Genomic DNA, 24923 nt, shown 5'->3' with positions numbered 1-24923 from the left:
GAGCAGGGACGGCTCGGTCGCTCATGGGGTCCACACGACCCAAGTCCCACTCGCGGCAGCCGCAGGGCAGCTACGGGCAGAGCCCGGGCCAGACGCACCACCACCGGGGAGGCTGACAAGGACCCGGAGCCCCGGCACTAACCAGCCAACAGCCGGGAGCCCCGCGTGCAGCTAACCCCGGCGGAGGCGGAGAGCGGCTGCCAGGAGCCTCCGGACAAAGCCGCTGCGGCTAAGGGGCGAGCGCCTGAGCCCGAACGGCCCCGATCCCGCCCCTGGACGCTGGGGTCCCCGGGGCGCCTGGCCCAGGCCGGCTCCGCTCGCCGATTTGTCGGTAACGGCCCGAGAACAGCAGTGGCCACCAGCCAGGGTCGGCCCGGCCCGGCCCGCCCCGCCCCGCCCCGCCCGCGCTGGCTCCCAGGACAGGGACGGTCGCCCCCGCAAGAGCCTCCTTGACCCCGAGGCCAGCAGCGCAGCCGGGCGCGCTGGGAACCGCTGCCCGCAGAGCTCCGGGGGCCCGAGCACAGCTCCCATCCCGCCGCCGGAGCCGGCACGGAGTGCTCAGGCGCTGGGCGTGTGCAGAGCCAGGCCCGGGGCAGCGGGTCCCCGGGGGCCCGGAAAGCGAGGCCTCCCACAAGCCGCCAGACCGAGCTCCCGGCACCTAGTGGGGCTCAGCCGGACAGAGCCGAAGGGCCTGGGCCAGGCCGCTTTGCGGCTCCCTAACGCCAGCCGCGCCGTGAGCTCTGGCCGGCGGTACCGCCGTGGAGGGGGGGCCCCCTGCGCTCTGCGGGGATCCCAGGTCAAGAGGCCTCGGGTTCGGGCTCCCGACCAACTGGGCCGCTTGTGTCTGCAAAGGGCTTCTTGGGCCTGGTCCTCCGGACCGCCCCCCTCCCCGCAGTAGGGCCTGAGCCTCGGGGACCCCCCCGCAGCGGGGCCTGAGCCTCGGGGACCCCCCCCGCAGCGGGGCCTTGTAAGAGGGGTCCCCCTCCCACTCCCAAACTTTGCTAACACTCCAGCTGAGGCTCCTCCTACCCCGGTGCCCAATTAGTGACTCTGGCCCTGTCCCTTTAAGGCTCCAGCGCCGGGCCAGCCAGGGGGAAGCTTTGGCTAGAACTGAACTCTCCGAATCAGCAGTGACTCGTTAGCGGGGAGCTGGGGGGAGCCCCGGAGCTGGGAGCCGGGCGCGCCGGGCCCCGCGCCGCCCTCGCTCCTAGGCCTGCGCCGGGGGGACTCGGAGAAGTGTGAGAGTTGGCAGCAGCTGGAGTGGGGCGGAGGCTGGGAGCCCGGGAGCGGAGTCTCCTAGGGGGGACCCGGCCCCATGGCCCGGGGGGGCTGTTGAGCCCCTGCCCGGCGGAGGACGCGGAGCCAGGAGCCCGGGGGCTGGCGGGCGCACCCCTCTTTTGGGGCCATGACCTCCGCCAAGGAAGGGAAGGCGGCGGGCCCCCTCTTGTACCCCTCCGGCCAGGAGAGGCGGAGGAGCCCGCTGGACCAGCTGCCGCCCCCGGCCAACTCCAACAAGCCGCTGACCCCGTTCAGCATCGAGGACATCCTGAGCAAGCCGTCGGTGCGGAAAGCGCCCTGCGCCCCCTCGCCTCGGCTGCTGGACAAAGCGGCCGACTCTGGAGCGCCCCGGAACGGCTTGCCTGCCCCGTCCTCCCCGCTCTGCGCCCTGGAGGAGCTGGCCAGCAAAACTTTCCAGGGGCTGGAGGTGAACGTGCTGCAGGCTGCGGAAGGTACCGGGGCGCGGCCGGGGCGGGACAGGGGCCCGGGGAAAGCAGGGCCAGGGCCAGGGCAGCCCCCCCTGGGCTCCTGGCCCTGCCCGCTCCCCAGCCGGGCCTTGCCGACCCTGGCTGCCAGGCGGGGAGCACCGCGGTGACCCGGCCGATCCCTGGGAGAAGGGAAGGGGAGGCGACCCCGAATTGCACCGGGCTCTTTCCGGGACCCTGGCGGCCCCGCGGCCCTCCAGCCCGGGGCCTGGGACACTTCGGTCCCGGAGAAAGCGAAAGCGCCCGGGGCAGGGGAGTTCCTGCAACCGCCGGTAAGGGTGAAACCGGGCCGGGCTGGGGCTGTAGCCAGAGCGGCCAGGGAACGAAATGCAGCCCTGGGGAAAGTCGAGCAGGGGAAAGTCGCAGGGACCGGGGCCTGCGCGCTTCGAGCGGGGAAGCTAGAGAGACGGGGCTGAGTTTTCGAGATCCTCAGCCGGGTATTCGTGTACCCCGGGGGTACGCAGGGGTCTGCCAGGGGGACAGCAACTCTCTAGAGATTTGCCTAGTTGTCCAACAGGGACAACAAAAGCACCAGCGAAGTCAGGGCAACGGAACATTTCCTCCAGACAATGGCTTGCTTATGCCGCCGTACGCTGAAATGTAAGCGCCCTATTTCTAGTCCAACGGATTTATTTTGTAATTCCGTGGTAACAATGAGGAAGGCAGCCATTGTTCGGTGCCAGTGCGCAGGGCCACTTCTGTATCCTTAGCTCTGGCTTTGGGGTTTGGGGTGCCCCAGACAGATCAGACTCCGGAGCGGCTCCGCGGCCGGGAAAGGGCGCGAGCCGCTGCCTTAGCTTGCGCCGGGGCTTGTCTGCGTGGAAGCCTCCTTCCCCGCTTCCTAGACAGACCGACCCACGGACAACCAGACAGACCGACCCCGGCAGACGGATCCCAGCGATGTCCGTGCAGCTGCCGAGCGCTTCTCCGCGGGGCTGCACCCTCCCAACGCGAAGGAATGAGCGGCAGGTTCCCGTTTCGGTTTACACAGACATTGTTACAATAACTGCACCGGTTAAATAAATACTCCGCGTGTCGCTGGGACAAAGTTTTGTTCCGCAGCCCGCGTGAGAACACCGAGATTTACACTAACGCGCGCCGGAGTCCGCTCTCCCGGGCCGAGCGGTGCGAAACGCGGGCTCTGAATTTGCGGTCAGAGCCCCGCGTATTACACCACGTTTTCGTTTTTCTGAGACTCACGCACACGTCTGTATTCCGAACAGAGCCCGGCGTAACTCGCCGCACGAGCAGCCAGGGATGCGCCGCCAAGGAGCTGCAGCAAATAGACTGCGGGACGCGAGAAATCCCGCGCTAACCCGCATCGTCTAGTTTATTTCGGACTTTCTACCTGGCACACCCAATCGACCCGGGTCCCGGGAAATGTGTGATTCGACTCAGCTCGCGGGGTGCGCTGAAACTACCCAATCCACTGGCAGACATCGGCCAAGGGGTGTCTAAAATCGTTTCTTCCGCAGGACCCGTTAAGCTCATACGAACCCGCTGAGTCCTGCTGTATTTTCCCGCTTGCGGATTTACAGGCAGAGTGGGGTGTATTCACTGTATCGGAGCGAGCACATTACTGCCGAGAAATCCCCGTGCGCGCCCCTCCGAAAGTTCAGGAAGAGACTCGAACGTGCCCGACCTTTGCAGACAATCCGGTCCCCGCACACCGGTCTCCGGTCTCCCCAGCGGGTCTGTTTCGTACCCGCTGGCGCGCGCTGTCGGGACAGACGCCTTGCTAGCCGACAGAAAGACCCAATATTCGGTCTTCTACACAAACGCGTCTCAGATCGTCAGCCGGGGCCCGTTACTCTGTCGGGTGCCCGGGGACGGTCCGGGGCAGAAGCCACCGCAGCGGTCTCCTCGGGGAGATTTTACTTCCCAAGTAAACGCGCCCGGATTTCTAAAACGGAAGAAAGACGAGGAAACGTGCGGGCTGTTTTAAACCGGCCTGGGTCTCTAAGCCAGGAGATTTTCGTTTCAGAGTCGGCGAATACACGCACGGATTGTAACCAGCGCAGCGACCGCGGTGTGTTAGAGCGAGATTGGCCGCCGGCCCCTGTCCCCGCAACCCCCAGCCCCGGCTCGCTCCCCGCATTGCTCCCGCGCCCTGCCTGGGTCCGGGCTACAGGGCTGCGGCGCCTGGACATGAATCCGCGCGGAGAAGAGAGTTTCGCCGCGGCCGGGAGCGTCTGTGTCAGTCTGGGCCGGGCCGGGAGATTTCGGGTCACTCCAGTGTCTTCGCCTAGTTTGTCTCCAGTTGTCCGCGGCCCCTCGCCGCTGGCCCGGCCTCAGCCCGAAGGACAATCCGCGGGCTGCCCGCAGGGCCAGATCCGCCGCTGCTGCGAGCTGCCCCAGCCCCGGTGAAGTCCAGGGAGCGGGACAAGTCACAGCAGCCGGCTCTGCCCCTGGCAGCGGGTGCGGGGCACAGCCCCGAGCGCTACAGAACGGGGCCGCTCCCCGGAGCCGCTCCCCGGGGCCGCGGGGTTCATGGACAGGACTCGGGGCTGCAGGGGGAGAAGGGCAGACGCGCTGGGTCCCCCGCAAATGGGCAGAGGGAGGCCGTGGGTGCGAGACCCCAGCGCCGGCGGGGCCCTGCCCCAGTTCTCCCTCCCGCCCCGCTGCCCCCATCTCAGCTGCTTTCCCGGGCCCCGGATTTCTTTGTTCCCCACAGAGCGGGGGAGGGGGTTTCTTCTCCCGCCCCCCAGCCGAAATGAGCCCGGGCTGCGAGGTGCCGTATCTGGGGCCGAGGGCCCAGAGCAGCGTGTGGGGGGCTCGCAGGCCGCGCCATAAGGAGCCGGAGCCGCGTCCCCATGGCCGCGGGGCGCCGAGGAAAAGGCCCCGGCTGGGGGCGGGTGCAGGGAAGGTGCCCCCGGCCAGCAGCCGCCCTGACCGCCTCTCCCTCTCCCCTCGCAGGTCGCGACCCGCTGGGCGCCTTCGGGCCGCGGCCGGCCTCCAAGAAGCGGCGGAAGTCGCGCACGGCCTTCACCAGCCACCAGCTCCACGAGCTGGAGCGGCGTTTCCTCTACCAGAAGTACCTGGCGCCGGCCGACCGCGACCACCTGGCGCAGCAGCTGGGGCTGAGCAACGCGCAGGTGATCACCTGGTTCCAGAACCGCCGCGCCAAGCTCAAGCGGGACCTGGAGGAGATGAAGGCCGACGTGGAGTCGCTCAAGAAGCTGCCGCCGGCCGCCCTGGAGAGCCTGGCGGGCATGGCCGAGCTGGGCGAGCCCCCGGGCCCCGAGCCCTGCTCTGAGGAGGAGATCGAGGTGGACGACTAGGGGCAGGGGCCGAGCGCCCGGGGCCCGCGGCGGGGACCCTCCAGGCAGCCGGTTTGGGGGGCCGGGCCGGGCCCCCTGCCTGCGCCCCTCTGTACTGAGAGCCTAGGACTTACCAAATACACCTCACTGAGGGGGGAGCCCCCTGTGCCTACCTCCCCCCCCAGGGCGCGGGAACCCTTCCCCCCGCCTGCCCCCTCCTTCCCCCGCCTACCCCCACCCCTTCCCCCCTCGGGGAACGGTACCCTTCGTCCCACCTGCCCCCCGCTTCCCCGCACGGCTTCCCCCCCTCTGGGCCCGGGATATCCTTCCCCGCTCCTTCCCCCCGCTCCTTCCCCCCTTCTGGCGGGTACCCTTCCCCCCGCCTACCCCCTCCTTCCCTCGCCTACCCCACCGGGGCCGGGATACCCTTCCCCCGCCTACCCCCACCTCTTTCCCAGCTCAGGGCCCGGGGTATCCTTCCCCACCCCCACCCCTTCCTCCTTCTCCAGGGGCGTGGTACTTTTCTACCACCCCCGCCAACCCCCTCTTTCCCCCGCCCCCAGGCGCGGGTACCCTTCCTCCTGCCTACCCCTCCTCTTGCCCCCTCCCCCGGGGCGCGGGATACCCTTCCCCGACCCCATCCGTCCCTACCTTACCCTAGCCACACACACCCCTGCGTGCCCACCCCCGGGAACGAGTACCCCTGCCTACCCCTCCTTCTCTTCCCCCCCCAGGCGTGGGGTACCCACCCACACCAAACCGCCTTTCCTACCTACCCCCTTCTCCTCACCCCCGCGCACGGGTACACCCCACCTACTCCCTCCTCCTCCCCACCCCCGCCTTGCCTCCTCCCCGGGCGCGGGGTACCCACCTCCCCAGACCTGCCCTGGCCCCCGCCCCCTCCAGTCGCCCTCGTGGGGGAATTGGTGCAATTTTATTTTATTTTATTTTATTTTATTTTATAGTGTCGTCTGGTCCCGTGGGGTGTGTCCCTATCTCTGGGCTGCTCCCTGCCGCGGGCTGGGGGGGGGCCTGGCCTGTGGGGAGCGGCTCAGTGAGAACGGGGGCTCCGGGAGTCGGTGAAAGGAACCATGGGGGCGCCCGGCCCCCCTCCGTGGTCCGCAGTTCCGGCCCCTGCTCCTGGCTCTGCCCCCGGGGAGGGTGAGTGGGCCTGGGCCCGCCCCCCCTTTTGGGTGTATATAGTTTGAATAAATGGAGACACCTTATTCACAGCCGGCTGCGGGCCTTATTGCTGCCGGGCGAGAGGCACTTTCGGACCGGGGTGACCGTGCAGAGCGGGGGCGGCCCCCCATGGCCGGGGTCGGACCCACCCCCGCGGCGTCGGGCCGCGGCCTCCTCTCCAGGCGTGTCGGCTCCCTCAGCGGTTGGATTAGGAGCCGGCCAGGCTCCATATGGTTTGCGAGTCCCCGCAGCCCCGCCAGGCGGGTGATTAATCCGGGGGGGCGCAGCTGCCCACCCCCCAGCATCTGCGGCGGGCCCCGGGCCTGCGGGGGTATCTGTGGACCCACCACGGGCTCCCCCCGCCTTTCTCCAGCCGCGGCCCATGGGTAGTACTTCGCAGAGGCTGTTTGGGGGGGGCGCAGGCAGCGGGGGTGTCAAGGCCCTTTGTTCGCCCCTCGCGGCAGGGGGAGTGGGCGGGCCTCGGCCAAGCTTCGCGGCCCCCCCCCCCGGAGGGGATCAGAGCGCCCTGGGGCGGCTCCCCCGGAGATCAGAAGCCCCCCACCGAGATCAGAGCCCTTCCTCCCCATATCAGAGCCCCCCCAGACCAGAGCACCCTGGGGCCGCCCCCCCCCGGAGATCAGGGAGCTCAGCCTCCCCCCATGTCACTTGACCATGGGCCCCTGCCTAGGAGGGAAGGATCCCCCTCCCCCTCAGATTCCTGTTGCTCCGCCCCCCCGCCCCCGCCCTGACGTGACCGTCCCTTTCCTATTGTTTCTCTTTCTGGCTGTCATGGCTCCAGCCCCTTTGTTCTCTCTGGCTCTGTTGCTGGGCTCTGCTAACCGAGCTCCTTCTCTGCTCCCCTGGCCCAGGAGAGCCCCCCCGACCCCCGCCGTTTGGTGGCCAGGCCATGGGGCAGGCGGTGCTGGCAGGGCCGTGTCTGGGCTCTCGCGGCTGGGTGGGTGACCAATGGCCCGTGGGACTCACACGTGGCCAGCGGGATGGGGGCGCGCCAGGGAGCCCCAATCCACTGGCCTCAGCCAGCCCCGGCTCGGAGCGGGGGGCGAACTGGACAGAGGACAACAGGCCTCAGGCTGGCCCCAGCCGCCAGGAGTCACCCCAGGCTCCGCGGGCAGCCCGGGGGAAACTGAGGCTGCTGCTGAGTGAACTGAGTGACCTCAAAGCAGAGCAGTGTGGCAGGAGCTGACATCTGGGCCGGCCGCAGGCCGCAGGACAAGGCCCCACGAGGCCCTGGGCTTGGGGGGCTCCAGCTCCCCCTTCCTGCTCTGTTCCCTCCCCGTCCCCCTTCTGGGGGCTTCTACAGGCAGGGTGTCCTCTTTCCTCCACAGGAAGCGCAGCTGTTCCCAACATACTAGGGCGTGTGTGTGAGCGTCAGGGTGTGTGTGAGCGTGCGGGTCAGTGTGTGCGTCAGTGCCTGTGTGTGTCAGTGTGTCTGGGTGTGTGTGTCAGTGTGTGTCACTGAGTGTGATTGTGTCAGAGTGTGTGTCAGTGTGTCTGGGTGTGCCAGTGAACGTGAGTGTGTCAGAGTTCATGTGTGTCACTGAGTGTGATTGTGTCAGGGTGTGTGCTGGAGTGTGTGTCTCAGTGTGTGTGTGAGTGCGTGTGGGCATCAGGGTGTGTGTCAGTGTGTCTGGGTGTGTCAGCGCATGTGTGTCTGTGTGTGTGTGTCAGTGTGTGTCACTGAGTGTGATTGTGTCAGAGTGCATGTGTCAGTGGGTGTGTGTGTCTGTGTGTGTCTCTGTCAGACTGCATGTGTGTCCAGGTGTGTGTCAGTGTGTGTGTGTGTGAGTGCGTGTGTGTGAGTTTGTGTCACAGTGTGCACCTGTGTATGTCAGTGTGTCTGTGTCAATGTGTGTGTCAGTGAGTGTATGTGTCCGTGTGTGTGTCCATGTGTGTGTGGCTGTGTATGAGTGTGTCCGTGTGTGTCCGTGTGTGTGTCCATGTGTGTGTGGCTGTGCATGAGTGTGTCCGTGTGTGTCCCTGTGTGTGTGTGTCTGTCCCTGGACCTGCAGCAGACGCTCCTGTGGCCCTCTGCGTGCCGCGGGTGGAAGGCGGGGCGGGGAGCCGGTTTCTGGGGACGCGTTAGGGTAACCGCATTACTGCAGCATGGGGGGCAGAGGGCCACGTTCCAGCCTCGCGTGATGGATTAAATCTGGCACCGTTTCTATCTTGTCATGCCAAAAAAGTGATTTCAATTGAATTGGGAGCCCGGAGCCCTTATGCAATACACATGTGCGCTCCAGCAGGCCCCTCCCACGCACTGCGGCCACTGGGGTGCCCCCTCCCTCAGCTGCTCTGCCCCGGCAGGGGCCTGGGGACGCCCGGCGGGCTGGCTGGCAGTGATCACGCCAAGCCCTGCACAGGCCCCTGAGGAACACGCCCATGCGACCCCTCCCCGAGCAGGCTGGCTAAGGGAGGGGTGCCGGAGACGCCAGTAACCCACGGGGGACTTGGCTGGCGATGTGACCCCAGGGCTGCTCAGGTCCATGGCGCTGGGCAGACCTCACCCTTCGGCTGGGCGCTGGGTACCCACCAAGGCGCAGGGCGCGGCCTGGCACCGTCTCCCCGCCCAGGCTGGCGGCTAGCAATGCCCCTTGCGGAATTCCCCAGGCGTGAGCGTTCAAACAGAGCCAAGCCTCTGCCACGATTTGCTTGGTTTTAATTGAATTCTCCGCCCGCCTCCGCTCCGCCTGAGCCCTGCAGTGGGAACAGCTGGGGGCTGAGCAATGAGATTTCGCTCTGAAAGTGCCTTTGACCAGCCGCTGCAGGGAATCGGGTTTAATGTGACAGGTGTGAGGCCTTGGAGAGCCAGGTGCCGTGCACGCGCCCGGGCCCTGCAACAAGCCAGCCTGGAACTGGGTTAGCCGCGGGCCCGGGGTAAATTCACCCCAACCGTAGGCCCCGTGCCAGGCCTCAGTGGGGCTGCACCAGTGTCCCGGAGGGCAGAGCCGGGAGGCAGCATGCCTGGCACAGGTGTCCTGCCTGGCAGACCCTAGCTACCAATTCTGCTGGTGACACGGGAGCTGGTCTAGACCGGGAGAGCAGCAGCTCCGCCTGGGGCAGGTGGGAGGAGATCTGCCGAGAGGCCAGGCACACTGTCACTTCTCAGAGCCAGCTGGCACGGGAAGGGCCCATGGGGGTGTCGCGTGGATCCACAGGCCCGGTGCTGCTCTCCAGCAGTTCTGGTACAGTCCCTGGGAGGACCCCGTCACTGCCTGCTCCCTCGACAGGGCGCCAGAACAGGAGGGCCAAGGGCCATGGCCAGGCCTGCCCCGTCCACTTCTCAATACGGCCCCGGCCCCTTCTCTTTCTCTGTGGCGCCAGCCCCTGGCCAGGCGGGAAGCTGGATCCCGGCCCAGGTAAGAGCGGCCTAGGGAGCCCGGGCAGCTGCCGGGAGCCGCGGACTTTACCATGGCCGGTTGTAGCTCAGCCAGAAGCCTGAGCCAGGTCGGGGTAAGAGCCACCAGGGCGGCTGTGGGGAGCTGCAGACCCTCCCCCTGCCTTGGGCAGAGGGTCCAGGTCATGGGGACATGGGTTGGGGACTGCTCTCGGGCCTCCCACCCCAGGCAGGTGAAGGGGCCTGGGCCTCGGGAGAAGGGGTGGAGTCACAGAGGGGGTGGGGCCTCATGCCCCTCCACTTTTAGGAAGAATCCATCACCCCTGCCTTAGGTTCACTGTCTCTTGGGGAGGCCCTTGGCTTCCCCGCCTCCTGGGAGCGACCCTCGGAGCCTTCAGCCCCCTGTGTCGCGCTGTGAGCTCCCTGCAGCGAGGCCCCCTGACCTGGACCCCTGGGGGAGACGTGTACCTCAAAGGGAGCACTGCACCCCCACCTCCCCTGATCGGCCGGGACTCTCAGCCGGGGGCTAGCAGGTGTCTGGAACACGGCGTAGCCAGGCCTTGGCCACCACAGAGAGCAGCAAGTAACAGCCTGGGCCCGCGGGGTCAGCCCCGAGCCCCCGACCCCTTTAGTCCCCGTGCAGAAACTCTCTCCTGCCTGCAGCCGACCCCGTGGAACCACCGCACCGGGCCCCTCCTCAGCCCTTTGTCCTCCAGCTGCTCACACCCGGCAGGCTCCCATGGCGGGGGGGACCATCCAGGGACGGTCGCCAGATACCCAACGTCCAGGCCATTGTCTTCGTCCCCAGGCCCCAGCCAGGCGCAGTCACCCCTGGATCTCTGCGAAGCGAAACAACCCTTCCCCCCACTGGATAAAGGGGTGCGGGGCCCAGAGCGGAAGTGACGAATGTGTCACTTCCTGCACGGAGCACACTGGCCGATCACGCCAGCCCACAGGGCCCCCCAAAGCGTGGGGCCCGGTGCGGTCGCCCCGATTCACCCTTCCCCAGGAATGGCCCTGCCCAGGGCAGAAGAGTCAATGGGCCCGCTAGGAAGGTTTGCCTGACAAGGTTTGCCGGTCCTGCTGGACATGCTCTTCCTGCACGGCCAGGGCTTCTGCATGCCGGCCTGGCAGCTTTGGCCCCGTCGGCAACACCCCGCGCACTGTGAGCCCCGCGGCCACTGTCCCTGTGCCCCCACCCGTCGGCAGGGCCCTTCCTGCACTGTGCACCCCCTCCTGCACCCCCCCCTTCCCTGAGCCCCCTCGTACACCCTGCACACTCCTCTGCCCCAACGCCTTGCCCTGAGTCCCTTCCTGTACACCGCACCCCCTCCCACACCCCAACTCCCTGCCCCAGCCCTACATTCATGGCCCTGCATGCAATTTCCCTACCCAGATGTGGCCCTCGGGCCAAAAAGTTTGCCCACCCCTGCTCTAGGGGCTTCTGCCAGAGACGACTGGTGCCCGCTGAGCGTGCAGGGGCACAATTTAAAGGTTCATCCCCCCCACAATAGCTTGAGCACGGTCGTCCCCCCCCGGCACCCCCTCTTACCCTCAGCAGCCCCTCCCTGAATCTCCCAGCTTGGCGGCTCCAGCAGCTGACGCAGCGAGGGGGCCCGGCAGCACCATGTGACCGAGTGGGGTCAGCAAACCCTGGCAAAAAGAGGGGGAGGGAGGGCACCTGGCTCCCACATGCCTCCCCATGTGATACCTCTGGCTTCTGCCCAACAGGGAGTGCGGGCTCGGGGCATCAGCAGAAGCAGGGCTGAAGCCCCGAGACCCCCCTCCCTGCAGGGCTGACGCCTCGAGACCCAGCAGGCGCGCCCTGGTTCCTGAACTTTTGTCGTATGCTGCTCGGAGGCTCAGTAAGTTTGGCCACCCCTGAGTCCAGCAGGGTCAGTCCAGACCCCCCTGACCAGTCCCAGTCCAGGAGCATCTCCCCTGCCTCCAGCAGCCCCCACGGAACCACCCCACCTGGCCACACCTAAGTCATTCGTCCTCCAGCTGCTCACACCTGGCCAGCCTCCTAAGAGGGCGGGGGGCATCCAGGGTTGTTAGTTGCCAGGTGCCAAATGTCCGGGCAATTGGACTGGCCATTGTCTTCTGGGACTGTCCGTGGGCCTGGGGCCCAGCCAGCCAGGCACAGTCACACCTGGATCTCTGCACAGAGTAAACACCCTTTTCCTCCACATCTAGTAATTATGCAGTACTAGGGGAAACTGAGGCACACACAACATTCATTCAACATATTATGACTAAGTCCCACCCCTTCACAGAGCACCGGTGCGCTGGGGGACTGGTGAGTGGGTAAGGGCTGGCACTGCACGCACCCATCCCCGCCCTCCCGGTCTGGGGTGCAGGCTTGTGGGGGCAGAGCACAGTGGCTTCAGGCACCAGTGGGAGGAGCCCTGACGCTGCTCTAACTTCCTCCCAGGACCAGGAGGGTGGAAAGCGAGCCCTGCCCACTGCCCAGTGCCTCACCAGCTACGATGATGGACCTGGATGTCTCGCTTCAAACCTTCCTAGTGCCCCTGGGTGTTGTGTCCCGACACACAGCACCACCCCCTGAGCGGCCCCACCCCCCCAGTTGCAGTGATGCCCCTTAGTCCTGGCCCGCAGCCTCCGGCTGCTCCAGTGCCCAGGCTCCAGCCCTGCCTGTGGTTTGTAACGTGGGCAAACGGCCAACAGGCCCTTGAAGGTGAACGCTGCCCTCACGTCACTGGGGAGCTCAAGGGGAGGATTTTGCCCCAGCTCCCCAGCGGCTCCAGAATTAACCGCGCGTGTCCCCCGCTGCTGGGAATGAGCCACAGGAGAGATGTCAGCGGCTGCCCCCGCGCTGGAGGGCGGCTGCTCTGGGGACCGAGCGCACAGCTGGACTCGCAGCCTCCCCCTGCCCCAGGCCTGGCCGTCCTGCCTGCCCAGCGGGCGAAATCCTCCCCAGGCCCAGGCTGCTCTCAGCCCCCTTCAGCCCCACAGTGACACCGAGGTGCACGGGCCCTGCCAGCCCCACCCCTGCCCTCCCCCAACCGCAGTGCGGCCGGCATCAGGGCTGGCGTGAGCAGTGCCAGCTCCATGGGCTCTGGGCCATGGCTCCACGGTGGAAGAGCGTCTGCGTTGTCAGCCGTAACCTGCCCTGGCCTGTCCCTGGCCAAGCCTTAGCCGTGGTTCTGGGCTGGGCTGGGGGGCTGCAGTCCGTGACCAACCACCCAGAGCTCTCTGGCCCCATCCCAGCCTGGCTCACCAGCTGAGCTCCCCGCCCCCCCGGGATCCCTGCTCTGCCTGCTCGGGGTGGGGGGTCTCAGCACTTGTGCACCCGGCAGGTCAGGCCGGGTAAGACCCCCCGGGGTGAGTCTCGCACAGTGCTGCCCTCTGCAGGCCCGAATGCTGTGACTGTGTGAGGCGGCTCCGCTGGTGGGGGGGAAGCGGGGTTGTGGCAGGGGGCTATGGTGCCGGGACTCCCAAAGGGCAAGCCCTTCCCCCGGCAGAGGCAGCCAGCTCTGGGGACCAGCTCCGGCTTCAGCCTCTCTGTGTCCCTGAGGAGCCTGAGCCCAGGGTAGCTAAAAAGAGCCGAACGCCTGAGGGCGAGCCCGGGGGCAGCAGCTCCCGTCCCGTGCTCCAGTGGAAGTCTCCACACGAGGGGCAAGCGTGCGTGCTGGAACCCCAGGTGTGTCGCAGGCCGGTGCCACACTACGGAATGAGCCCCCAGGAACTAAGGGCCAGCCCAGCCCCCCCCCCCCCCCCGCTGCACAGAGCAGGGTGCCCATCTCAGAGCCCCCCCCCCCCCCCCGCTTCCAGACACGAGGGACCATCTCAGAGCCCCGCTTGGTTTCCCTGTCTCAGGGCTCCCCAGACACTTCAACATACACTCAGGCTGCGGAATGAGCCCATGACAGGGCATTAGTCACACGGGCACCCCAAGTCCAGGGGTTCGGGCTCCCCTGCCCACAGGGCCCCCAGGCTGTTCCTCATCTCACACGCCCTGCAGCCAGGAGGGCTCCCGGGCTCTCCCCGGATTCCCCCCACCCTGGGCTCACTGAAAGTACTGCAGCCTCCAGGGCTTCCTCCCAGGTCCCTACCCCCTGTACAGCTCTCTGCGCCGGGGTGTCCCTCTCCCTGCTGCCGGGCTCTCCAGCGGGCCGGGAGCTCCGGACCCAGGTGCTACCCCTGCTCCAGCCTGGCCACGTCTCTCCAGTCAGGGCCTCTGCCTCAGGGCTCCGTCCACGCAGGGCAGGTGTGAGTCGCATCACTCCTGCAGGACGGGGGGGCAGCGCCCAGGGCCCCGGCAATGGGGGCCAGGGGGGCTAAACACCTGGATGGATCCATCCTATTGCGCGTGTTACAGCCACAAACTACAGCGGCAGCCCAGTGCGCAGGCTGCAAAGTCCAGCCTCCAGGTCAGGAAACAGCAGAATTAGGGGTGTCTGGGCACCCTTGAGTCAGCCCCTTATGCCCATGTGGGACCTGATCAGTCTCATTCTCCCACAGGCCCCTGCTGCATTCGGCCCACGAGGGCGGGGGGGGGGCACGCTCACTAGTCTGTGATCTCCCTGCTGGTCAGTGTGCGGCCCCAGCCTCATCTACGCCCACTGCCCCGCCCCGCTCTGAAGGCAGAGTTAGTGAGTCCCTCCTGGGCTTTCCTGGGGCGCACGTCACTGCAGAGTCTAGCTGTGGGGGTCAGGCCAGGCTGTTACCCCCCTTCACAGCTGGGCACTAAGGTACAGAGAGATTAAGGTCAAAAGTAGCCACTACGTCGGGGAACCCCACCTCTGACCCCTGGCCTTTCCAAGGGCTTGGCAGGAGCGAGCCCTTTGTCTGTTCAGCGCACAGCTGCGAGTGCTCAGCACGGCTGCAGATCCGACCTCGGGTGCCATGTCAGGCGCCCAGAAAACAAGCAGCGCCCCGGTAGCACCCACCCGGCCAGCGTCTGGGCTGGTGGCTGGGTGACGTCACGCAGGACTCTGGGGCAGGGGCGCAGAGAGACTCCGATTCGCTGGGCGGCATTGCAAACCTGTCCTCCCCAGCCAGCCCCTGCCCCCCGCCCCAGCCCCAGAGCGGCTCCATGGCCCAAACAACCTGAACGCTGGGGCCGGCCTGGGAGCCCCCCGCTGCCTCCCAAGCAGGCTGGCCGGCTGGTTCCCGAGAACACCTAGACACGCTCGCCCGCCCCGGCGCCAAGCGGCCGGATCTGCTCCCACCGCGGATTGCTGGGAACCCGTGGGCCAGCCTATGCCCCACTCTGGTCCCACTGGTCTGTGCGGTTTATGGCGCCTCCCGGCACCTGCCCCTTGCGCAGCGAGAGGGAGACACTGGCCCAGTCTATGCCGAGGGTGTCAGGCTGCAGCCTCCTCCCGAACATCTCACCGGGGTTCCCAGCTGCACTGCTGCCCCCTTGCAGCTGCAGACCTCTTCTGTGGCCCCCAAAGTCGCAGGACTCCCTCGTCCCCCCTCCTGGTGCCGGCCAAGTGGCCGCCCAGCAGTCCCAGCGGCAGGAGCTGGGCAGGGGATGCTCTGTGGCTGTGGGGCTCTTTCCGGCCCCTCAGATCCAGGCTCCTCCAGCAGCATCCGCTGGCTCCTCAGCTCCTCTCGGGAGCAGCATGGTTAGTTCTGGGGGGCGGGGAGGTGATTGGGGGTGTGTTTGTGCGGGGGTTGGTTGGTTGAGAGGGGTATGGGCACGGTTGTGGGGTGTGTGGAGGTTGGTTATGGGTGTAATTGGTTGTGGGGGGTTGGTTGGTGGCAGGGGGCTGGCTGTGGGGGTGGTGATGAGGTGTGGGGCTGGCTGTAGGTGTGGGGGGTTGGCTGGTGGCAGGGGGCTGGCTCTCGGTGTGGTTATGGGGTATGGGGCTGGCTCTGGGTGTGGGGGGTTGATTGGTGGCAGGGGGCTGGTTGCAGATATGGTTATGAGGTGTGGAGCTGGCTGTAGGTGTGGGGGAGTTGGTTGCAGGGGGCTGATTGTGGGGGTGGTTATGGGGTGTGTGGTTGGTTGTGCGGAGGTTGGTTATGGATGTTTGAAGTGTGGTTGGTTGGTTAGGGATATGATTGGTTGGGGGGGGTTGGCTGGTGGCAGGGGGCTGGCTCTGGGTGTGGTTATGGGGTATGGGGCTGGCTCTGGGTGTGGGGGTTGGCTGGTGGCAGGGGTCTGGCTCTGGGTGTGGTTATGGGGTATGGGGCTGGCTCTGGGTGTGGGGGTTGGCTAGTGGCAGGGGTCTGGCTCTGGGTGTGGTTATGGGATATGGGGCTGGCTCTGTGTGGGGGGGGGTTGATTGGTGGCAGGGGGCTGGTTGCGGATATGGTTATGGGGTGTGGGGTTGGTTGTGGGTGTGTTTTTTGTCCGATATCCAAAGCTCCTCCCAGTGCCCAGCCAGATGGGGTCACATTCCCAGCTTCCGTCCCCAGCCAAGCGAGCAAGAGGCTGCCTGGGTCGGGGAAGTGAGAGCTAAGCCCTAATCACAGGACTCCAGTAGCTGGGGCTTCCAGGGAAATACCTCCTGTGGCAAGACAGGTGCTGGAATCGCAAGTCTGCAGCCAGACAGTTGTGTGTGTTCAGACCAGGCTAAGTGTGGCCGAGCTGTGTGCCGCTGTGTTTTAGCTGTTTCTATTTGTCTCTGTAAAGTGTCATGTGTTAGGTTTGGGCTGTGCATTTGTGGCTCTAGTAAGTGGTTGTGTGTGGGTATAACTTTGTGACTTGTGTTTATACTTGTGTGTGTGTGTGGTTGTGACTGTACACACGTGTGTGTTTATCATTTGGGTTTGTATTTGTGGCCGTGTGTCGCTGTGTGCGTGTAGGTGCGTCCCTGGGCACCGGGACGGCTGTGAGGAGGCGGGTAGCTCCGTGGGGCTGCTCTTTCCCAGGGGCCTGCCGGCTATGGGAACTGGCACGGGGGAGCGTTGTTCCTGGCAGCTTTCCCAGCGCCTGGACCATCTATCAGTGAAATAACATCTGGGACTCGGGGCTCTGACTCCAGGCCCACGCTAGCCGGGAGACACTGCCCAGCCCTGCAGTCGCTTCCTCCCCACGGCTACAGCTCTGCGCATGGGAAGGGGCTGGCATTGCGGGGGTGGTGGGGAGAGGGAAGGGGGGCTCTGCAGAGCAGAGAGCCAGGCTCCAGGGGAGGAAGCTAGGGAGCTGAACAGACACGACCCCGCAGGGGAGAAGGCCCCACAATCCATCCAGCACTAAGCAGCCAGGAGCTTTCCAGCTAGGGACCCCCGAGCCTTCATGCGGGACCATTCTCCCCATTTCACCAGGGGGAGGGGGAAACTGAGGCCTCTGTTGGGGTGGAGACCTGCCCAAGGTCACCCAGTGACAGCGGCAGAGCTGGGAACAAAACCCAGGAGTCCCAGGCCCCAGACCACGCTGCCTCCTCTTGCACCCCTGCAGAGCACCGCCTCCACACCCAGGCCAGCAGCGTTCGCAGTGGGCGCAGAGCTGCAGAGGGAGGAAAGGCGCCCGTGCGGCCACGCGGCACCTTGTCCTCAGCACCAGGCCTGGAGCCGGCCGGCACCGCTGCGCTATCCACTGTCCCGCGCTGCCTCTCCCTGCCCAGATCCAAGGGGTGACCCCTGGCAAGGAGACAGGGAATTGCCCCCGGGGGGCTGGGGTGGGACCCCGTGGGAAACAGGCGGGAGGGGCCTGCTGGGTGGGCGGATGGGGCCCGTCCAGCACTAAGAACTAGAAAGAGAAGGCGGGAGCAGCACCAGCCTGGCGGAGGCGCTGAGATACCCCCAGCACCACAGAGGAGGGGCGACTCCTCCAGCTGCTTGCTTGTATTGGCATGATAGAAACAAGGCCCGCGCGCCGGCAGCTCCTCGCAGGCTGGCCAGCCCCCACCGCCGGGCCCAGGCGAAGTGCTGCGGATGGAGCCAGCAATGACCGGGTGCAAGCGTGCAGTAGTGTGTGCGTGTGTGTGAGAGCATGTGCCTGCACCATGTGTGTGCACGCTGAGTGCGTGTGCACCGAGTGTGTGTGCCGTGAGTGCGTGTGCACCGTGAGTGTGTATGCATGCCGTGAGTGCGTGTGCACCGAGTGTGTGCCGTGAGTGCGTGTGCACCGAGTGTGTGTGCCATGAGTGCGTGTGCACTGTGAGTGTGTATGCATGCCGTGAGTGCGTGTGCACCGAGTGTGTGTGCCGTGAGTGCGTGTGCACTGTGAGTGTGTATGCATGCCGTGAGTGCGTGTGCACCGAGTGTGTGCGCCGTGAGTGCGTGTGCACCGTGTGTGTGCCGTGAGTGCGTGTGCACCGTGTGTGTGTGCCGTGAGTGCGTGTGCACCGAGTGTGTGTGCCGTGAGTGCATGTGCACCGTGTGTGTGTGCCGTGAGTGCGTGTGCACTGTGAGTGTGTATGCATGCCGTGAGTGCGTGTGCACCGAGTGTGTGTGCCGTGAGTGCGTGTGCACTGTGAGTGTGTATGCATGCCGTGAGTGCGTGTGCACCGAGTGTGCCGTGAGTGCGTGTGCACTGTGAGTGTGTATGCATGCCGTGAGTGCGTGTGCACTGTGTGTGCCGTGAGTGCGTGTGCACTGTGAGTGTGTATGCCGTGAGTGTGTGTGCCGTGAGTGCGTGTGCACCGAGTGTGTGTGCATGCCGTGAGTGCGTGTGCACCGTGTGTGTGTGCCGTGAGTGCGTGTGCACTGTGAGTGTGTATGCATGCCGTGAGTGCGTGTGCACCGAGTGTGTGTGCCGTGAGTGCGTGTGCACCGAGTGTGTGTGCCGTGAGTGCGTGTGCACTGTGAGTGTGTATGCATGCCGTGAGTGCGTGTGCACCGTGTGTGTGTGCCGTGAGTGCGTGTGCACCGTGAGTGTGTATGCATGCCGTGAGTGCGTGTGCACCGTGTGTGTGTATGCATGCTGTGAGTGCGTGTGCACCGTGTGTGTGTATGCATGCCGTGAGTGCGTGTGCACCGTGTGTGTGTATGCATGCCGTGAGTGCGTGTGCACCGAGTGTGTGTGCCGTGAGTGCGTGTGCACTGTGAGTGTGTATGCGTGCCGTGAGTGCATGTGCACCGTTTGTGTGTGTGCCGTGAGTGCGTGTGCACTGTGAGTGTGTATGCATGCCGTGAGTGCGTGTGCACCGTGTGTGTGTATGCATGCCGTGAGTGCGTGTGCACCGAGTGTGTGTGCCGTGAGTGCGTGTGCACTGTGAGTGTGTATGCCGTGAGTGCGTGTGCACTGTGAGTGTGTATGCCGTGAGTGCGTGTGCACCGAGTGTGTGTGCCGTGAGTGCGTGTGCACTGTGAGTGTGTATGCATGCCGTGAGTGCGTGTGCACCGTGTGTGCCGTGAGTGTGCACCTCAGTGGGGAGGAATGTGTGTGTGTTCACATGCACAATCGGCGGAGGGCTGGGGCTCTGGTGTAACTGGTTTGGGAGCTGGGAAGCAGCAGATCGTGGATAACTGGGGAGGGGTTGTGACAGGTTCGATCACAGAGACCCCCTTGGGACTGTCACCTGATGGCGCTGAGATTACCTCTCAGCCTGTTTTCCCTGCCAGCCTGGGACTCCAGAACCCTGCCTGGTTGAGCCAGACACACTAGCCTGCTGCAACCCAGACCCAGGTCTGAACCACATCCCCAGAGCTGCAGACTTAACTGAAAACAGCTTAAGAAGTGCTCCTGTCTCCAACGCCCAGATACCCAGTTCCCAATGGGGTCCAAACCCCAAATAAATCTGTTTTACTCTGTATAAAGCTTATACAGGTAAACCCATAAATTGTTCGCCCTCTAGAACACTGATAGAGAGATGTACACAGCTGTTTGGTCCCCCAGGTATTACTCACTTACTCTGGGTTCATTAATAAACAAAAGTGATTTTATTAAGTATAACAAGTAGGATTTAAGTGGTTCCAAGTAATAACAGACAGAACAAATTACCAAGCAAAATAAAACAAAAACAGGCAAGTCTAAGCCTAATACATTAAGACACTGATTACAGATAAAATCTCACCCTCAGAGATGTTCCAATAAGCTTCTTTCACAGACTAGACTCCTTCCTAGTCTGGGCCCGACCTTGCCCCTGGAATAGTCCTTGTTCCAGCCCAGGTGGTAGCTATGGGATGGGACCCATCAAGATTCCAAACCACCATTCATGGCCCACACTTTGCATAATTACAATAGGACCCCAGAGTTATGTTTCATATTCCTAGTTTCAGATACAAGAATGATACATTCATACAAATAGTAGATACATGCATACACTCAGTAGATTATAAGATCTGTAATGATACCTTACAAGAGACCTTTTGCATGAAGCATATTCCAGTTACATTATATTCACACTCATTGGCATATTTTCATAAAATCATATGGAGTGCAACATCACAGGGCTGCTGCTGCATTTGTTTTATTTGGTGCTGGGATGAAAACTCTGATCCCTGGCACCGGGCTCTGTGCGCCGCCCCCGCTCCCCTGTCTAGGCAGAGCACAGGCCCCTCTCCGCCCCAATGTGGGGACAGAGCAGCCTTGGGGAGAGGTGGGGCAAACTCAAGCCCTCCGCAGGTAGGATATGCTGCCACAATGGGGCCCGTGTAGCCTGAGCCCAGCCAGGAAGCGTCTGGGAGACGCCACCAGGCGTGAGGACCTGCTGGCGCGCTGAATTCCCCGCAGCACCCGGCTCGCTGCGCACAGGCTGCTCCTGCTCTGGGGCGCAGTCAAGGCTGCGCAGGGAAGGAGGCTGCGTGAGTAGGACCCTGCCGTCTTTGCAGCAGAAGTGGGAAGGTGGGCACCTGCTGCGGTACTGGGACAGCTGGGCCGAGGCCTGTCCCATCCACTACTGCAGGGGAACCACGAAGCCAGTCGGCAAACAAAGCCTCAGAGCGCGGGGTGGGGAGTCGGCATTGCAGGGCCAAGGTGAGAGATCCAGAGAGGGACAGAGAGGCCACAGCCACGGTCACACCTACAGCCGACCCTGACCCCGCAACCACACCCACCACCAACCAACCGCACCCTCCAACACATCCAACCACCCAGACCTACAACCAACCCTGACCCGCAACCGCACCTACCACCAACCAACTGCACCCTCCAACACATCCAACCACCCACACCTACAACCAACCCTGACCCGCAACCGCACCTACCACCAAATCCAACCACCCAGACCTACAACCGACCCTGACCCGCAACCGCACCTACCACCAAATCCAACCACCCAGACCTACAACCAACCCTGACCCGCAACCACACCTACCACCAACCAACTGCACCCTCCAACACATCCAACCACCCACACCTACAACCGACCCTGACCCGCAACCACACCCACCACCAACCAACCGCACCCTCCAACACATCCAACCACCCACACCTACAACCGACCCTGACCCACAACCACACCTACCACCAACCAACTGCACCCTCCAACACATCCAACCACCCACACCTACAACCGACCCTGACCCCGCAACCACACCCACCACCAACCAACCGCACCCTCCAACACATCCAACCACCCAGACCTACAACCGACCCTGACCCGCAACCGCACCAACCACCAACCAACTGCACCCTCCAACACATCCAACCACCCACACCTACAACCGACCCTGACCCGCAACCTCATCTACCACCAACCAACCGCACCCTCCAACACATCCAACCACCCAGACCTACAGCCGACCCTGACCCCGCAACCACACCCACCACCAACCAACCGCACCCTCCAACACATCCAACCACCCAGACCTACAACCAACCCTGACCCGCAACCGCACCTACCACCAACCAACTGCACCCTCCAACACATCCAACCACCAACACCTACAGCCGACCCTGACCCCGCAACCACACCCACCACCAACCAACCAACCGCACCCTCCAACACATCCAACCACCCAGACCTACAACCAACCCTGACCCGCAACCGCACCTACCACCAACCAACTGCACCCTCCAACACATCCAACCACCCACACCTACAACCGACCCCGACCCCGCAACCACACCCACCACCAACCAACCGCACCCTCCAACACATCCAACCACCCACACCTACAACCAACCCCGACCCCGCAACCACACCCACCACCAACCAACCGCACCCTCCAACACATCCAACCACCCACACCTACAACCGACCCTGACCCGCAACCACACCTACCACCAACCAACCGCACCCTCCAACACATCCAACCACCCAGACCTACAACCAACCCTGACCCGCAACCGCACCTACCACCAACCAACTGCACCCTCCAACACATCCAACCACCCACACCTACAACCGACCCTGACCCGCAACCACACCCACCACCAACCAACCGCACCCTCCAACACATCCAACCACCCACACCTACAACCGACCCTGACCCGCAACCACACCTACCACCAACCAACCGCACCCTCCAACACATCCAACCACCCACACCTACAACCGACCCCGACCCCGCAACCACACCCACCACCAACCAACCGCACCCTCCAACACATCCAACCACCCACACCTACAACCGACCCCGACCCCGCAACCACACCCACCACCAACCAACCGCACCCTCCAACACATCCAACCACCCAGACCTACAACCAACCCTGACCCGCAACCGCACCTACCACCAACCAACCGCACCCTCCAACACATCCAACCACCCACACCTGCAGCCGACCCTGACCCGCAACCACACCTACCACCAACCAACCGCACCCTCCAACACATCCAACCACCCACACCTACAACCGACCCTGACCCACAACCGCACCTACCACCAACCAACCACACCCTCCAACACATCCAACCACCCACACCTACAACCGACCCTGACCCCGCAACCACACCTACCACCAACCAACCGCACCCTCCAACACATCCAACCACCCAGACCTACAACCAACCCTGACCCGCAACCGCACCTACCACCAACCAACCGCACCCTCCAACACATCCAACCACCCACACCTACAACCGACCCTGACCCGCAACCACACCCACCACCAACCAACCGCACCCTCCAACACATCCAACCACCCACACCTACAGCCGACCCTGACCCCGCAACCACACCCACCACCAACCAACCGCACCCTCCAACACATCCAACCACCCACACCTACAGCCGACCCTGACCCCGCAACCGCACCAACCACCAACCAACCACACCCTCCAACACATCCAACCACCCACACCTGCAACCGACCCTGACCCGCAACCACACCTACCACCAACCAACCGCACCCTCCAACACATCCAACCACCCACACCTACAACCGACCCTGACCCGCAACCGCACCTACCACCAACCAACTGCACCCTCCAACACATCCAACCACCCACACCTACAACCGACCCTGACCAGCAACCGCACCAACCACCAACCAACTGCACCCTCCAACACATCCAACCACCCACACCTACAACCGACCCTGACCCACAACCACACCCACCACCAACCAACCGCACCCTCCAACACATCCAACCACCCACACCTGCAACCGACCCTGACCCCGCAACCACACCCACCACCAACCAACCTCACCCTCCAACACATCCAACCACCCACACCTACAACCGACCCTGACCCACAACCACACCCACCACCAACCAACCGCACCCTCCAACACATCCAACCACCCACATCTGCAGCCGACCCTGACCCCGCAACCACACCCACCACCAACCAACCTCACCCTCCAACACATCCAACCACCCACACCTACAACCGACCCTGACCCACAACCACACCCACCACCAACCAACCGCACCCTCCAACACATACAACCACCCACACCTACAACCGACCCTGACCCGCAACCACACCTACCACCAACCAACCGCACCCTCCAACACATCCAACCACCCACACCTGCAACCGACCCCGACCCGCAACCACACCGACCACCAACCAACCGCACCCTCCAACACATCCAACCACCCACACCTACAACCGACCCTGACCCGCAACCACACCGACCCACCAACCACCCACACCTGCAAACGACCCTGACCCGCAACCGCACCCACCACCAACCAACCGCACCCTCCAACACATCCAACCACCCACACCTACAACCGACCCTGACCCGCAACCGCACCCACCACCAACCAACTGCACCCTCCAACACATCCAACCACCCACACCTACAACCGACCCTGACCCACAACCGCACCTACCACCAACCAACCGCACCCTCCAACACATCCAACCACCCACACCTGCAACCGACCCTGACCCGCAACCACACCCACCACCAACCAACCGCACCCTCCAACACATCCAACCACCCACACCTACAACCGACCCTGACCCACAACCGCACCTACCACCAACCAACCACACCCTCCAACACATCCAACCACCCACACCTACAACCGACCCTGACCCGCAACCACACCCACCACCAACCAACCGCACCCTCCAACACATCCAACCACCCACACCTGCAACCGACCCTGACCCGCAACCACACCCACCACCAACCAACCACACCCTCCAACACATCCAACCACCCACACCTACAACCGACCCTGACCCACAACCACATCTACCACTAACCAACCGCACCCTCCAACACATCCAACCACCCACACCTGCAACCGACCCTGACCCCGCAACCACACCCACCACCAACCAACCGCACCCTCCAACACATCCAACCACCCAGACCTACAACCAACCCTGACCCGCAACCGCACCTACCACCAACCAACTGCACCCTCCAACACATCCAACCACCCACACCTACAACCGACCCTGACCCGCAACCACACCCACCACCAACCAACCGCACCCTCCAACACATCCAACCACCCACACCTACAACCGACCCTGACCCACAACCACATCTACCACTAACCAACCGCACCCTCCAACACATCCAACCACCCACACCTGCAACCGACCCTGACCCCGCAACCACACCCACCACCAACCAACCGCACCCTCCAACACATCCAACCACCCAGACCTACAACCAACCCTGACCCGCAACCGCACCTACCACCAACCAACTGCACCCTCCAACACATCCAACCACCCACACCTACAACCGACCCTGACCCGCAACCACACCCACCACCAACCAACCACACCCTCCAACACATCCAACCACCCACACCTACAACCGACCCTGACCCGCAACCACACCCACCACCAACCAACCGCACCCTCCAACACATCCAACCACCCACACCTACAACCGACCCTGACCCGCAACCACACCTACCACCAACCAACCGCACCCTCCAACACATCCAACCACCCACACCTACAACCGACCCTGACCCGCAACCACACCCACCACAGACCAACCGCACCCTCCAACACATCCAACCACCCACACCTACAACCGACCCTGACCCCGCAGCCACACCCACCACCAACCAACCACACCCTCCAACACATCCAACCACCCACACCTACAACCGACCCTGACCCGCA

At 64.1% G+C, this 24923-nt stretch overlaps 1 protein-coding gene across 1 annotated transcript; it reads left to right on the top strand.

The window, feature by feature from the left end:
* The first annotated feature begins 1405 nt into the window (after positions 1-1405).
* Positions 1406-5044, top strand: LBX2 (ladybird homeobox 2). The gene is made up of 2 exons (XM_077816197.1): positions 1406-1730; positions 4680-5044. The coding sequence occupies exons 1-2, from the start codon at positions 1406-1408 to the stop codon at positions 5042-5044; spliced, it is 690 nt and encodes a 229-aa protein (XP_077672323.1).
* The last annotated feature ends 19879 nt before the right edge of the window (positions 5045-24923 follow it).

This window comes from Eretmochelys imbricata, chromosome 4 (genome assembly GCF_965152235.1).
Source record: "Eretmochelys imbricata isolate rEreImb1 chromosome 4, rEreImb1.hap1, whole genome shotgun sequence".
Classification (NCBI taxonomy): domain Eukaryota; kingdom Metazoa; phylum Chordata; order Testudines; family Cheloniidae; genus Eretmochelys; species Eretmochelys imbricata.
Note: the sequence above shows the minus strand (reverse complement) of the source record. Positions and strands in the feature narration are given on the sequence as shown.